The 17,604-nt window shown below is 34.3% G+C and overlaps 2 protein-coding genes across 2 annotated transcripts; both read left to right on the forward strand.

Annotated features, from left to right (window-relative positions):
• Positions 1-311: 311 nt before the first annotated feature.
• LOC108486664 (26S proteasome regulatory subunit 8 homolog A-like) lies at positions 312-4,399 on the forward strand. Its single transcript, XM_017790832.2, has 9 exons — positions 312-635; positions 1,588-1,685; positions 1,841-2,065; positions 2,221-2,283; positions 2,379-2,542; positions 2,765-2,921; positions 3,031-3,129; positions 3,730-3,840; positions 4,128-4,399. The coding sequence occupies exons 1-9, from the start codon at positions 440-442 to the stop codon at positions 4,266-4,268; spliced, it is 1,254 nt and encodes a 417-aa protein (XP_017646321.1). The 5' UTR covers positions 312-439; the 3' UTR covers positions 4,269-4,399.
• A 500-nt stretch (positions 4,400-4,899) lies between these two features.
• Positions 4,900-5,833, forward strand: LOC108486665 (EG45-like domain containing protein). Its single transcript, XM_017790834.2, has 3 exons — positions 4,900-5,146; positions 5,250-5,550; positions 5,656-5,833. Exons 1-3 carry the CDS (start codon positions 5,023-5,025, stop codon positions 5,660-5,662), a joined length of 432 nt encoding a protein of 143 aa, XP_017646323.1. The 5' UTR covers positions 4,900-5,022; the 3' UTR covers positions 5,663-5,833.
• Positions 5,834-17,604: the final 11,771 nt, after the last annotated feature.

Below are 17,604 nucleotides of genomic sequence, written 5' to 3' on the forward strand. Positions count from 1 at the left end.
CATATTAATTTAAGTCAATATTTATTTTCTTTCTTTCTTTTGAGATTTTTCATCGAAATATTTATTTTTTAAAATACTTATTTAGTAAATAATAATAATAATAATATGAATGCACCTGATTTTTATTTTTATTTTTATTTTACAATTCAAACACCAATAATAAAACTACGAAAACGATCGTAAATTTTTTTTTTTAAAAAAAATCAGGTACCGAGTCCTTAGTAATAGAAAATTGACAAGGCCCAACTACCGTGAAACCCATTAATATTTCACCCAAAACTGAGGCAAGACTTCGTAAATTGCATATATAACCCCAAACAAAAACATCATTTTAATTCCAATTCCAAATCAAAACTTGTTGTCAAAGAAAAATCCCCTTGTACCAAGTATCTGAGTGCCATTGTAGTTTCCAAAATCAAGAACCTAGAAGCAAACTCAAATGGGGACGGTCGCTATCGAGAGGAAGCAACAGGCATCTGCGGAAGAGATGTGCACCGCCAAGAGCGGTGCCAAGCAAGGGGAGGGCCTCCGACATTACTATCTTCAACACATCCACGAGCTCCAGCTCAATCTCCGCCAAAAAACCCACAATTTGAACCGACTCGAAGCCCAACGCAACGAGCTCAATTCTCGAGGTACTTTAATACTAATATTTCTTGGTTTGCCTCCATTTATTTTCTTAGTTTCTTTTTTTTTTTTAAAAGAATAACAAATTGGCTTGTTTGAGATTGTCGATATGTGATTAGGGTTTTGTTGATTTTTATGGGAAGTTGTTATCTTGGTGATTTAATATGTGAGAAAACGGTGATATATGGTTGAATTGAGGTTAGTAAGGGAAGATGAATGTTATTGATTTGGTAAATTGTAGAAATTAAAGCGGTGATTCTATCTGCTTGCTACTTTGGGGGTTGTGTTGTCTTATTTGATAAATTTAAAAAGCAGCGGAACAAAGGATTATATAGGACTTGGAGTTGTTTAATTCTGTTCTAGTCTAGATGTAAGAGTAATTATTGGTTATTTCAATGAAATATGTATTCTGATTCAGCACATCTTTAAAATTCTTAACTAGAATTGATAGTAGATTATGCAAATTTTTTGTTGAAATTTGAAGGCCTCGATTTTTGCAAGTAAAAACTGCAAGAAGAAGGCGTCATTTTATCTTGTCAATAAAATATACATCATAAATCCAATTTTCTTTTTCTCTAGGGTTGGAAACTATGTGGGGTTTGAAATAGAAAGCTCATACCAGTGCTCATTATTTGTCATTGATGTGTAATGATCTTCTATATATGTTGCCACATGCTTTGTTGTTTACTAGATTAGTATACTTATGATTGGAAAGGGTGTGCGTATTTGACTATCATTGCATTTTTAATTGGACGGTGCATCTTATACATCTGAAATTATTGTGCTGGTGGTTATGTGGCCTTCTTTTTAGCCTCTTCTTTATTATAGCGTAAACTTGGAAACACACATTTGTAGAGCCTTGATATTCAGGGGTGGAACTTTTAAGATAATTTTATCTTAAATTTGCTTCTTATGGTCTATTTGTTATATAAGTACTTAAAATGTTTGCACATTGGACAGTTAGAATGCTTAGAGAGGAACTGCAGCTGCTTCAGGAGCCTGGATCCTATGTTGGTGAGGTTGTGAAAGTTATGGGTAAAAACAAGGTTTTAGTCAAGGTATGTTATCCTTTTATCCCTCCAGTTTTAGCTCTCTTTGACTTAATTAATGGGAACTTGTTATAGGTAGAAAACTTGATGTTTCAGTATTTAATCCTGGAACTAATTATTTTCTAATTCAGCAATCTATGGTGTGAATTCAATTTCTTCTCTAGGTCCATCCAGAAGGAAAATATGTTGTCGATATTGACAAGAATATTGATATCACAAAAATCACACCATCAACAAGAGTTGCTCTGCGTAATGACAGCTATGTTCTCCATCTGATCTTACCTAGCAAAGTAGATCCTTTGGTTAACCTTATGAAAGTTGAAAAAGTTCCAGATTCTACGTACGATATGATTGGTGGTCTTGATCAACAAATTAAAGAGATAAAAGAGGTTTGCTTTTTAACTTGCTTGATTTGTTCATTTATGGATTATCACTTTCTGTTTTTTTTTTTTCTTTTTTTCTTTTTACTGTTATGGTTCATTATTAATCTCATATGCATATGTGGGTTGGTTTAATTTTTTACACCTATTGGTATAATTTGTAGGTTATCGAACTTCCAATTAAACATCCCGAATTGTTTGAAAGCCTTGGAATAGCCCAGCCAAAGGTACTATTATTCTGCCAAGTGATATCTTTATGTTGATTTGTTTCTCATATGATTTCACTGTAAAACTAAATCTTGCTCCCTGTCATAAATTATAGGGTGTCCTGCTTTATGGACCACCTGGTACAGGAAAAACACTATTGGCTAGAGCTGTGGCCCATCATACTGATTGTACCTTTATCAGGGTTTCTGGTTCTGAATTAGTTCAGAAATATATCGGGGAGGGTTCTCGAATGGTTAGAGAACTTTTCGTTATGGCCAGGTAAGTTCTTCCTTGTTTGGTGTCCTTAATTTTAAACAATAAAATGCGGATCATTTTATAGATACTAGCAAGGCAAAACTTATTATCTGGAATTATGCTTTAGCAAATAGCCAGATATTTTGTAGCATGAAACACAAAGTAGGGTTGCTTCTGTCTGATTATCTATCAAACTGTCTTTTTGCTTTGTATTTATTTAAGTGATTCCTTCTCATTTTCTCGCAGAGAGCATGCTCCATCAATTATATTTATGGATGAGATAGACAGTATTGGATCTGCTCGAATGGAATCTGGAAGTGGAAATGGTGATAGCGAGGTGCAGCGTACCATGTTGGAGCTTCTCAACCAGCTTGATGGATTTGAAGCATCTAACAAGATCAAGGTAGTGTATTAGTTACTTTACTGAAGTACTAATGTAATGAATTAGGGAGACCATTTTGTAGTTTGCATACTGACATTTTTTTTAGTTCCTAACTTACTCTGATGAACAGGTTCTGATGGCCACAAACCGGATAGATATCTTGGATCAAGCTCTTCTTAGGCCAGGACGGATTGACAGGAAGATTGAATTTCCAAATCCCAATGAGGAGGTACTTAACATTGCATTTGCCGTTCATTGTTATGTTCCTGTGAGCATTTTAGTGCCATTAATCTTTTTTAGGTTAGGCCCATAGAAACTTCACTCCCTCATTGCTACCTTGTTCTTACATATGTTTTAAAGAATAAAAGGTATGCATGGGTTGTATTTGAACTGAAAATATTGCACTCTGATGAGTTCATTTCTCAATTATTGCATTCTTGTGTTATGTGTCAAGTTTTGCATTAGTTCTACTAAAGTTACTGTCTAGCAACTTCATCTGTCATGTTCTGGCAGTTGGCGATTCCTTACATGAATGATTTTTTTAATCTCCTATTGTGTTGTTGTTCATGGAATGCTCTGCCACTGACGAAATAGAAGATTCTTGACATTTTAGACTTTGTCTATACGGGCAAAAGTTTCAGTGAGGTAGTTGTTAAGGTTCTTTTGTCATTGTGATCAATCTTTTCTGGGTGTCCTGAAGAATCTGCAGGGAATAAGAGCAATCATAAAATGGCAGTGGTTTGCTGCCTATAGTTGTACCTGAATTTCTCTGTTCTTAGAGAGCTTGCAGCGCTATTGGTACTTATGTTTTGTGTCCAATTATATGCAGTCTCGACTGGACATCTTAAAAATACATTCTAGAAGAATGAACTTGATGCGAGGGATTGATCTAAAGAAGATTGCAGAGAAGATGAATGGTGCTTCTGGTGCAGAGCTTAAGGTATGTTTACAGATACTCGGTTAATTTAAGGGTGCCCGGTTTTACTGGGTAAACAGAAACTATAGTCTTTGAGTTTGAATATTGTGGCAAGCTGGGAATAGCATCTTTTCTTCTAGGTCTCTAACCTCTTAAGCAAATAGAGAGATGATTCAATCTTCAGTTTGAAGATTTTTTATGTTTCAAGCGATGCAATTATGAAATATAATCTCATATGTTTCAATGTTATGCTAGAAGCCTTTGATGGAACTTTTGTATTTATGATGAATTGGTCTTGTTTATTTTGGCAGGCGGTATGCACAGAAGCAGGGATGTTTGCATTGAGGGAAAGGAGAGTCCATGTAACACAAGAAGATTTTGAGATGGCAGTGGCGAAGGTGATGAAAAAGGAGACCGAGAAAAACATGTCCTTACGGAAGCTTTGGAAGTGATTACATTTTTTTGTTTTGGGGAAAGATGGAACATGTGTAAACCTCATCCCAATACTCAAAAAACAATGTATCGACTATTTAGTACACAATTTGTCGTTCTGCTTGGTACCATGCATCTGCTTTCTTGACAAGGCTGTCTTTCAGAGTTGCTAGGAGAGGATTATTATTATTATTTTTAAATGAACAACTTGGTTTGACTTGCAGAGTTGTGGATAATACATACAGCGCTTGGTTTACAATGGAGGCAGGCAGCTGACTCCGTTAAAGTAGTAACATAAGATTCTATAGTTGTGTCCTAAAATAGAATCTTATTTTAAGTATTGAGGAGAGCAGTAAAATCATCAAATTGTGACATGTGAAACTTATACTGGGGGTAGTTGAACCGCCTGTGACATTCAACAATGTGGTCAAAAGTTGCTAACCCCTGGAATATCACAGGTTCAGTTCATTATATTTTGAAGCATGAAAATTGCAAGTGGTGAACTGAGCTTCTAGCGTACGATCTCACTCACAAAGTCACAATAAATAAGAAGGTAATTTAATTATGAATGGGTCAATGGTCAAAGCCCACCATCCACGTCTATATTAAATTCACTAAGAAGATGAGTGCAAGAAAATAAATAAATAAACAGTAGAATTCCGCGTCATTAGTTGGCATTGATTGACATTTCATATATATGAGTCAAGCCATGACATGAGCTACCAAATTTTTATTGAAACATAATCCTTTTTTACTTGCTTTCTTTCCGTTTCGATGATGCATTTTAAGAAACAATTACTCCTTCCATTTGTATGCTATTTTCTTTCAGTTTCCCAGTTTTTCCACGTCTGCCATGGTGATGTTGGGACTGCTGCCCAGTACAGCCCTCCATATTTACGTGAGTACCAACCCAACCCAAGCATGAAAAATAAAATCTACACAAATCACAGTGTGTGCTAGTTTCTGTTTGTAATTTTAATTAAATGATGATGGGGATGCAGCTACGGCGTGCTTTGGGGACGATCAAACCCAGTTCCCATCAAGCAATCTGTTCGCAGCAGCAGGAGATGGGATATGGGACAATGGAGCATCATGCGGAAGGCAATACCTGGTGAGATGCATAAGTGCTTCCCAGCCAGGGACTTGTGTCCCCGACCAAACAATCCAGGTCAAGATCGTTGATTATGCTCCTACCGCTCTCTCCCCACCTTCCGCTCAATCCACCACCATTGTCCTTTCCGAAACTGCTTTTGGCGGAATTACCAATGTACCCCTGGACTCCATCAACATTGAATTCCAACAGTCAGTACTCCCAAAAAAAAAAAAATCTTCTTCCTTTATAAATTAATTACTCTTTCATTTCAGATATTGAAACTTCATAACTTCCTTTTTTATCGCTTCTTGCAGAGTTTAGTTTTGTATGGTGTTTGCAAGTCTCTCATAAATGGATACTGAGTTCAAGGCAATGGCAAGGAAGCAAGCAACATATAAATCTGGAAATTCAATAATATTGTACCTGGACGGAGTTTTTACACGGCAAAAACATATTGATGATTGATGTTATGAGATTCTTTTCATTGGTAAATATTAATTAATTTCGTTGTACATTTTGTTTGTTTGTGTTTATTATTTTTAATTTTTTTTTTAAAAAAGGGGAGGTGTCTGGTTTCTCTTTCGCGTGTGCTTCCTGCCATTTAGAAGCTTCCGCCACGCAACACGACACTATTTTGGCCCTTACTTTACCAAAAGAAAAGAGCTTCTTCCCCTTGACTTGACGTAAAGCAATGCAAATGCTCTCTTATTGAAAGACTTCCATAGACGTTGCCACCAAGGTGATAACAGTTTTATATCATGGTTGTTTTCTAAAAAAAAATTTAATAAAAAATTAATCATTCCGTGGTACCAATCATAATGTAATGACTTTTATAGCTAGTATTAATTCAGTTAACACCTTTTTGTTATAACTTTTTTTTAAGAGAGAGGAATGAGATTTAGAATCCAATTTAAATTCTCATTTTTACAACATAATATTTTTGTTATTGGATCAGGAAGATAGAGTAATTGAGCCCTTGTGGGTTTAAATTCACATAATATCCTCTAAATTAAAATTTTAAAAGTTTATGGATTATTTAAAAATATTTAAGAAATTTAATAACATAAATTATTGATATTCCTTGGTTTCCTTCAATATAAAATCGTGGCTGAAAAATAGTTTTCCTTGAGACTTTAAGTTCAATGTGACAAAACTATTAGAAAATTTATGTTTTGATTACTCAAATTTTAAAAGTTACTAAATGGTTATTAAACTATTTGAAAATTATCATTTATTTAAGTCATTGGGTTGATAACAACACTCCTACATTAACCAATTGAAAGTTCTCATTTCTCTTCTATTCTATAGTTCAACTTTCTTTTTCATGACACAGTTTTGAATGTCACAAATTTACGAACCAAATCCAAATAATTATCTTCTATGATCTCCGACATTGACCATGAGATCAGCTAGGATCTAAGGTATGCTTTTTTATCCGTCGATAGATATTGATCAACTAGGATTAACTTGGAGCTAACTAACAAAAATTAAAAAAAGAAAAGAAAAAGAAAAAGAAAAGAAATTAACATTCTAGTGACTCAAATAAAAACTTTCGAATAGTTTAATGATCATTTTATAACTTTTTTAAAGTGGAATGACCAAAATATAAATTTACTAAATGACCAAAATATAAACTTACTAATAATTTAATGACCTTGAGTGCAGTTTTCTAAAATTAAATTAAGAAGAAAATAGAAAAAAGAAGTCCAGTGGTTATTTTATAAAAATAACCCGAATTTTTATTAATTACAAAAATGACCCTTTTTTTATTATGTACGTAAATGACCTAAAATGAACAGTGAAAGTTGGTGGAGCCAATCTATTTGGCATGACTTGATAAATACCACTCCAATACTAGTATTTTTGAATATTTCGGGGGTCAAAAAATAAATAATAGTGGTAAGCCAAATAGATTGGTGCCGCTATCTTTATTATGTCAAAATTTTTTTAAAGTGATTTTTATTTATTTTAAAACTAAAATTATCATTTTATGGTGGAGTTATAGAGAATGGTGTGACCACCATGTTGCCATTATTTTTTTGAAGTTTTTTAAATTAATTTTTAATTAAAAAATGATTTTTTTTTATTTTGGTAGTCATTCTCTTTGGCTTGACCACATTGGTGGTGCTATATATACAAAAAAAAATTGCACTCTTGTAACAGTTGAACCGGAAAAGAAGAAAAGAGAGAAATTGTTGTGTTTATTAGGAGAGCTTAGAAATTGTGGTGAAGATGAATAACTCAATGTTTTTTGTGTAAGTTCTTTTTTGTTGAGAAATTGTATAGGGTGATGTTGGTTGTGTATTTCAATGTCGACAGAGAGTAAGGTTGTGATTCAATAAAACTGTGAAGCTGGAACAAATGAAAAGAAAGATCATTGCGAAAATAGCTATCTGTTGTGGAAGGGCGATGTCCAAATTATTTTACAAGTTTCCAATCTCTACAGATCCGTGGGAATTTAAAGAGATGCAACTGTTAGATGATGATGACGGGCACTATGATGACAATATGGTTGTCGACTGCGAATTAGAACCCCTAACCAGTTGAGTTAGCCGATTTCAAGCTTGCTGAGAATGTCGGCCCAATAAGTCAACATCGCAGGTTTAACTTTGATCTTAATGTCATATGGACAGATCAGTCAAACTGTGGAGGGACATCGCAAATGTCTGAAAGTCTAAATTATTGTGGGAGTTCATATAACAACCCTGTCCCCAGATCCCCATCTACAAATGCATCCGGAGGTGATAGACACCGATGCAGACGTTGAAGAAGGGTTCAACAATTGATAAACCATAAATGTAACATATTTTAATCCCATTCTTAATGCATTTATGGATGATTAATGATGTAAATTAGTAAATTTCACGCTCCTAATCCCTTTAATTCATGTTTCTATACTTAAGAGAGTATTTGGAAACAAAAGGAGCGAAAAATGGGCCAAAATCAGAGTTTTCAAGATCCACACGGGTAAGCCACACGCCCATGTGCCAGCCCGTGTCGATATCGTTCCCTGTTTCCCAAACACCCAGAAAAAGCCAATTTTTAGGGTTTCTGAGCATTCAAAAGTCTATAAATACATACTAGAAGAAGACCTAAGGGGACACACAGAGTAGAAAGCTTAAATTACTCGAAGGAAGCTATTGGAATCATCTCAGAAGCAGATCCACCTCAAGATTGAAGATCTCTATTCAAATTTCTCTCGAAGTTTATTTGGGTTTTTTATGTCTTGTTGTTTTTCTAAATTTAAGATGTTTTCCTTTTATATTATGAACTAAACTCCCTAAATACCTAGGGAGGATGAAACCTATGATGGATCTTATTATTTAATTATCTGAATTACACGATAAATACTTGTTCTTGTTCTTAATCCTTGTTTTAATATTTTCAGGATATTATTCCAAGTTTGATGTGCTTATTCAGTGGAGCAAAAGTCCCTATTTAAGAGTAGATCTAGCATAATTAAGTGGAATTGCATGCAATCCTAGACATAGGACGACATAAATCTGCCGGATTAGAGTCAAATCTAATAGGGGAATCCATAAATCGAGTTAATGTGATGATAGAAGTTTTAATTAGAAAGAGATTTCAATTTATCAACCTAGAGTCAATTGTTCTTAATCTCGAAAGAGATATTAACATAATTTAGGGATTTCTATGGATCAAGACAAGTGAATAAATCATTTGATTCAGAGTCAGAATAATAAGTGAAGTCTAGGTGGATTTTTTCCTGGGTATTGTCCTCCCTATAAGTTTTCTTCAAGTATTTTTCCCAATTCGCTCTCTGTCGCGTTCATTAGTTAATTAGTTTAGTTAATTTTAGATTAAAACAAATCCCTTTTATTTTAGGCTAAATAATAGAAAGATAGTTAATACTAGTACTTTTAGTCATTGTGGATAAGATATTATGGACTCACCATAGCTGTACTACCATTCGATAGGTACGCTTGCCTTTGTCGTGATTGTAGTCTAGTTCAGTGAATCATAAAACGATCATCAACAATGATGAAGATTCTGATCACGATGTTGAAGATTTCAGTGACCCTAATCTTGATGAGATTTTGGACTATATTGACAATGAAGGCCCATAGGAGGTTGAAGATGTTCACAACTTATTTTAGAAACTCGAGTCATGACATTATTTTATGAAATGACCTTGGGGCCCACATATTGAGCATAAATCCAAATGCAGTGCATGCACCCGAGTTCCTCGAGTACACCGATATAGTCCTTGCTCATAGATTGGCGTCAAATTAGCAATTGGAAGAGTTGTTAGTTGGGAAACGATTTGAGAACAAGATGTATTGAGTGTTTGCCATCAAACAATACCATATGAAGGTGTCGATTAATTACAATGTCACAAAATCTACACCGACATTATACGTTAGAGAATGTTGGAGGACTGACGAAGGGTATGACTAGCAAGTTAAAGCTATATTTATATAGAGGACTCAACAGTGGAAAATGTGAAAATTAGAAGGGCGCCGATGCTAAAAGTACCTACAACTGTATCAAGCCGCTGATGAAAGATATGTCAATCATTCATGTATTAGTCCTAATTACGGACATGCAAGCTCGGTTCCATTACAGAGTGTCGTACAGGAAAGCATGGTGGATGAAACAAATGGCCATGGAGCAGTTGCACGACAACTGGGATAAATTATACAATGAACTTCAATGGTGGATTTCAGTGATGCTGGAGTATGTCTGGAGGCATGTTGTCAAACAAGATAACATTTTCATTGTCTCTGAAAGATCCAAGGGTCTTCTTACTGTGATTCGGCATTCCAAGGTTTCATGGAGGTCTATCTATTACATTCGCCACATCGCTGTCAACTTGCACAAGGAATACAAGAACAAAGGTTAACGCAAACAAATTGTGAACATGGGTAAAAATATTGTATTTGAAATTGTATTTGTAAATATTTTGAGTCCATTTACTAAAAAGAATGGTAACATGTTTTATCGAAATACATATGCAGGATACGAGCTAGAGCCAAACCGATTCAGGCATAGGCTGGCGAGGTTAGAGACTAATATGGTGGGGGTCAATCATTCTCTCTAACAATTGTTGGGTAGTATAGAGTCGTGGCAATAAGTTTAATGTTTTGATAAAGGGTACCGATATGGTCATGTGACGACCAACCTTGTTGAGGCGGTTAACTTCGTCATGAAGCGTACGCGTCACTTGCCAATTTCATCAGTTTTCTCAGCTACATTTTACATTCTGGTAATCTTGATGCCAAAAATATAGTTGAGACAAGTAAAATAGTTGGAGGTCGGACACATGTACATCAAAAATTTTAGGAATGCCATGGAAGACAACGCTCGAAGGGTGATCTCAATGAATGTAGAACTATATTCTTGGAACTTGGACACTTTTCAAGTGACAGAGTGCGTCGACCGTCACATAGGGATCCAAACACTTTAGTACCCATGTGCGCAAGTGGTTGCAGCGTGTGCAACATTCAATGTGAATGTCGAACAATATATTGATTATGTGTACACACTTCAACGCACATTATGTATTTGAGGTAACGAGTTCCCCGTACTACGGGATGTATCAACATGGAAAATACCTTCATCTATGTTGACTGGAGAAGATGAGGATTCGTGGTGACATGGATGTTAAAGAAGAGTTCAAACTAAAGCGTTGCACCATATACAGAACATATAGCCACAATTGGAGTAACTGTCCTCATCGAAACATCCGTATTGGCCAATCTTCACAGTTTGGAAGAAATTGAATGTTGTACTCGATTTTTTTTATGGTATTATGGAATTAAAATTTGTAATCATGCTTGGTACTTTGAAAATGAATTGTTTTCTTTAAGTTTAATTCAAAACTATTAGTGTTTAATGTTAGTTAAAGTCTTTAGTGTTAAGTTTGTATTTAAAATTGGCTTATATTTTTAAATAATTGTAAACACATATACAACTTTCAATATTTTAAAAGGATATTATAAGTTATACAGAAAAATCAATAAGTTGAACGAATGTGGAGTTATAAATTAATTCAACAAATATGATATAACACTTAAAATTTATAGGTATCAAAATTGGAATGAACCAAGAGTGGTATCGTCATTCGAGGTGTAACGGTTTATGGGCCTTCGTTGGCGGCGTAGATGTTGGGCTGTATTGAACACATCAAGAAGATCAGGCATCGAATCGAATGTGGCCAGAGGCAGGGTGGACTACATAGTATCATCGATAAGTGTCAATCCAAACATATCAAACATCATTGGTGATTGTGATTGATAGTAATTTGAACTGCAACTGCTCATCTCCAAATGATATGTGTTGCTGTAGGACCCTTCCCCAAAAGCGTCAACCCATTGATCCGATGAAATGTGTGGGTTCGGAGGTTGGATCTTAGGATCGAGCTCCACAATAGGTTGATTCCCTCATCTATACCCATGATCTGTTACTATCATTAGTTCCCCACCATATATAAAAAGCGCCATTTGGCCATGTACCAATGTATGTACTCTTCTAAAGGACTAAAGTCAAACATACAAGAGTGTATCTGAGGTCGCCTCTTGAATCGAGTGTTCCATAGTACTATATATAGTTGATGTTCCACAGCCCAATCCGCTCCGTCTTTTCCCTTATTGGTCTTACCGTGGACATCATCAAATCGTTGTGAAATGTCCGGCACAAATTGTATTTATTAACTACTTTTAATATAATACATGCACATCAAAATATATAGTTTACATACCTTAATCGTATTTATTAATTTCGAATTTCAAATAACACCAACTAAAACAAACACAACAAACTTAGATTAGAACTAATAAAAAAATTAATTTGCTTTTCATCCTTTCTTCTATTTGAAATTTTAGTTCTAAAATATGGCGGACCAAACCAAGGGCCCATCCCCCTTTTATATCTAATAAGGAGCTAAGGGAAGGAGGCAACCTCAAGCTAGATAAGTGCGTTTTCCTAAACATTAAAAGCCAAGTTGACCTCCAGACTTGCCACATCACTGATGTTACTTACGCGGCTAATGTGGTGGACCAGTCAGACATCTTTATCCATTTATTTATTTTTTGGTCCTTTTTTTTATTTTTTAAAAATCTCCCTTATTTTTTATTTTATGCGTAAATACCATTTTTCATTCTTTTTTTTCAGCCAACTCCTATTACCACTTTTTTTTTCTTTCTCATTTTTCCCAAACTTTCATTTTTCCTTTATCCTTTTTAGTTCTGCCCTTATATTTCTATTTTTTTAGTTACACACCTTGTCAAACAGTTATTCACATTGCAAAAATAATTTAAATGAAAATTATTTTATATTGCCAACATTTAAAATAACTATTAATATATATAATTCAAAAATTATATGTAACACCTCAAACCCAGCCTAGAAGTTAATACCAAATCTAGATGAGTTACATCAACACATCGAAAACTAATTCAGTAATTATCCAGAAAACATTCAAAACTTCACTTAATTCGTGGTAGAAAATATTTTTGGAGTTTAACATTGAAAACCAAAATCCGTTTTGTCGACTTGAGTGATCCTGTAGTTGTGCATTAAAAATTATTAACTACTGACAAATTTAGCAAAAATTAAGACGAGCTCAAAAGCATATTTCCAACCCTGAAGATTAGGAATATTTTTACATTATTGTAAAATAATTTGAGCTCTCATACACCATCCGGTCCTAAGTCAGAGGCTTACCTGAAGACACAAAGATAAACCAAGGGTGAGCTATAAAGCCTATTGTATAACCAACATCAATTACAATTAACAAAACATAATACATAAATCAGAGTAACACGGAGAATATAATAACGACTATAAGAACAGAACGAAACAAATCAGGTATCCCAGAGATTTCCATAATGCTAATGTAATAGAACAATACAAACCAACCAGAACAGGACAGAGCAGAACATAACAGAGAATAATTGAACAGAGCTACGCAGAGTATGTATGTTCATGTAGATGCAGTATTTTTCAAACAGATCAAAATACAGATTTATCAAAAAAAAAACATCCTAACCAACTCTGTTACACACCAAAATAGAGTTCCATCAGAACTCTCCCAGCCAAATCATACCAACAGATAATTGTGGACAGTGTCACCAGAATATTTGCAGTTAAAACTGCCAGATCAGATATATGTGGTCAAGCCACTATATTGCAGCCAAGCTATCAGAACAAAACTGTGGATAAACCACCAGATAATACAGACCATTAAGCAATCAGAAACTTCCTTCCTTCACAACATCCCAAGTCCCATGCAATGTGTTATGGCATGCATATATATAAGCAGTGAGATGAGCATGTAAGTCATACTATCTTACAGTAATAGAGTCAATAGGCATAGGAGTTCATGCGTTATAAACAGATTTTCAAACTTAACAAAATATCATATTTGCCATAAAGTCACATGCATAGTTATAAATCAGAATCAGTACCAACAACTTAACAGAATATAGATCATACATGGATAACTCGCATACATTATACAATAGCACTTTATGTTCTGACAAATCCTACGTTCTTAGGTTCAACATAACAGACATACGTACAGTTCACAAGTTGTTCATCATCAGATCATCAGATATCAAGTTGTATAGTCTAATTCAGATCGTACGGACCCTACAGTAGGCTTGCATTCATCTCAAATGAAGCTTGTGGCGCTAGAGTAAAATTCCAATAATGGTCCACACGCCCGTGTGCTTTCCCGTGTGTCCCACACAACTTGACACACACCCATGTCACTTGCCCATGTGGTTCTAATTCACAAACATTGAGTTATACGGCCTGAACACACACCCGTGTCACTGGCCCATGTAAACCCTGCACATCTCATAACCACACACGGTCTGAGCATATTCCCATGTGCCTTTAATTTTTATGAACAATGAGTTACACGGCCTAACACACGTGTGGCTCACATGGCCTACCACATGGCCTGACGCATGGCCATGTGGCGTCGACAATTTGTTTTCCGACAACTAAACTTAAAACAAAAGTTGGCCTTTTGGTACCCATCTGATACGAATTCGAAGCAGAAGCAACAAGGATAAGTTCTTGTCCCTAAACGACAAGCAATTTTCCAACAAATGATTAAGTCGCAATCAAATCACTAAAAGTTAACATTCCAAAATCGAAGTTATGTCAAAAAATTTTCGACACCAAAACTTTAAATCGAACTTACCTGCCAATGAACTAAACTAGAAGGAGAAGTCAAACTCTGTACAAAATTAGTTCGACATAACATAGTAAAAAGAAGGTAGTTTGAAGAGAAGAACCAAAACGAAGAAAAATAAATAAAGAACGGAGGAATGACATAAAATAGAAATGAAAAGTAAAAAAGAAAACAAAATAATTTCATCAACCCATGAGGTTTAATTAAGCACCCGAAACTGACTACCACACAAAGAAATTCAAAAAACAATTCCCTACTGCTTCCACAACGATTTGAAAACCAGACCACAGAGTACACAAAAACTTAACCATCAAACTAGCAGGCTCATTCTTGTCATCAATTGGCTGAATTTAACTAATAACTGACATGTCCAAAGATAAAGATTTAATCAAAAGTAGCAAAATTTCAAGAGGTAGGATTCGAACCCAGAACCTTACACATATAACCAAAACACTTAACCACTGAACCAAATCAATTCACTTGTCAAAAATTTTCCAAAATCTAAACTCAAAATCGAAAGATGACCACTCTTTGTTTCCAACTTAATTTCTTCTAACTCGGTTTCTAAGATGTTACATTATATTTTACAAAATATAATTTTACATTGGCAACATTCCAAAATAATTTCATACAACTTACTTTGTACATGATTTACATTTTCCTACATTTAAAAAAAATGTTGAAATTTGAAGCGTAAAAATTACGAAGGAACATAAACGACCAATTTTAACGACAACATGAGCAACTTTCTTAATACTAATAAAACATAATCAAATGATGATTTCAATTTTGTTTAAGACTAACCTATTATTGATAATCTCACCCGTTGATTGTATAACCAATTTGAACCTGTTATCATTCTACTACAGCCAACAAAAAGACTTACATAAACAATTTGAACTCGTTACCGAATAAATCACTGGCAACCGAGGCCCTTATTTTTACTTGAAATTGTCACCGCATATGAAATTAAATAATCAAATATACACTTTCGAAAAGGATCATTAAATTTGTAGGTGTTGGAGCTTCTCTAGATTATCGTTAAATAAAACATACCTTCAAATTATAAATTTTCTAAATAAACAGAAACACAAAAACATAAAAATCAGCTTTGATCTCCTTCCCATTCATTCTCTAACTTAATAATATTTTAAAAGAATTTCTTTACCTTAACTGAACTTCATTGGTGTATATATAGTCATTTGGTCACGCCAAAAAATTATGGCTCGACCAAAATAAAAAATTCATTTTTTACTAATTTTAAAACAAAACTAAAAAAAAATTAATTGCAGCATGGTAGTCACGCCATCTATGACTCCACCAAATAAATTAACACTTTTAGTTTTAAAATAAGTTAGCCCATATCATTGCCAGAACAAGTCTCAGAAAGAAGGAAGAGATTTAACTGCTTGGTGCGGTTCCGGGTATGCCACACACCAACCGGAACTGGACCGACCACGAGAGCCAGACTGACATGAAGCGCCGGATCGCAGAGAACGAGGGTGTTGAGAGTCCCTTCATAAAAAAACGTTCTTATTTTCTCTCCTGCTTTACCTCCGTTGAAATTGAATCGACATTTTGGAAAAGGGAAGGTGGGGGACAGGCCATTTACAACTGATGAGGATATCAAAGTTTTCAGGCGTTTTTATTTTTTAGTCCTAGAGTATTCTATTTGTTTTTTAGTCTATTTTTATTCATTTTTTAGATGTTTACTTTTTAAAGTTAATAAATATCCCTGGTTGCATTAAAAAAAATCACTTTAAAAAAAAATTCTAACATAATAAAGGTGTTGGTGCCACCTTATTATCTATTTGGCTCCACCACTATTATTTATTTTTTGGCCTTCGAAATATTCAAAAGTACTGGTATTGGAGTAGTATTTATACAGGTCATGCCAAATAGATGGGCTCCACCCAAAAAATTGATTTTTTAATTCTAGCAACCAATGATTGGCTGACGTGGCAAGTGAGTGGCTCCAATCACTTTGGCTCTACCAACTTTCATTATTCATTTCAGGTCATTTACGTACATAATAAAAGAAAATGGATTTTTTTTTATAATTAATAAAAAAGTCAGATTATTTTTATAAAAAAGCCAAGTCCAGTTCTCTCTGATAGTTTCATACTATTGATATGAATGTATGATTCTCTCATTGAATTGCAATTCATTAAATTTTTAGAGGATAGTGGAATAAATTTTTTATAAGCGGGATGTTTTACTTGTATTTATAAAAATAAATTTATGCATGATAATATCTTAAAGTTACTTGTAATTTTTTTATTTCATTAGTAATTTATAAAATAATTATAGTTTTATTAAAATTATTAAAATTAATAATATTAATTTGATCCCAAAATTATGTTTTAGCTAATCATATATTATTTCATTAAGGTGTTTTTCTTTTATAATTTTATCTCATCTCGAAGGTACATTTATCTTAAACTATAACAAAATAATAATAATAACAACTTGTTATACCATTTTCTCATGTCCCCTACACGTGTCCTTAACAGGTGATCTACATACCATGCATATGTCTCCATTAGACAAATCTTATGTCCATTGAACCTTAAGTATTAATCAACTTCGTAGCAAACCCTTCCTAAACCACCTTCGCAAGGTGCACATGGGGTCTCAAGTTCATTAATTATCCAACTATCCTAAGATGTCATATCATCGACCTAAAATGTCATATCATTTCCACTGCAATGAGACAAGATATAAATTTGTTGTCAGCAAGTCCAAAAACGCATAAAATCCTTTGTCTCTCATATATAAATCCAACCACAAAACTTGATAGAAGACTGAGAAGAAAATAGTTAGAACCTTCTTCCCCTTACCAACCTAAACCAATCCCTCTAATTATTTTCTAATTCACCAAGAACAACAACTCTCAGCCCCAATCCAGGGTGAACCGCCTCTATCATAGCCTTCTCCTCCTTATTGGTTCTACCTATCAACAATTTGGTGTTGTAATACCCCATACCCGACTCGATCATCGGGGCTGAGCTACGGGATGCTATATTTGTAGTTAGAACAACTATGACTAAATTTAAAAAAAATTCATCATTAACCATTTAGTTAAAGTATTACCAAC

The sequence above is a fragment of the Gossypium arboreum genome, chromosome 6 (assembly GCF_025698485.1).
Source record: "Gossypium arboreum isolate Shixiya-1 chromosome 6, ASM2569848v2, whole genome shotgun sequence".
Taxonomy (NCBI): Eukaryota; Viridiplantae; Streptophyta; class Magnoliopsida; order Malvales; family Malvaceae; genus Gossypium; species Gossypium arboreum.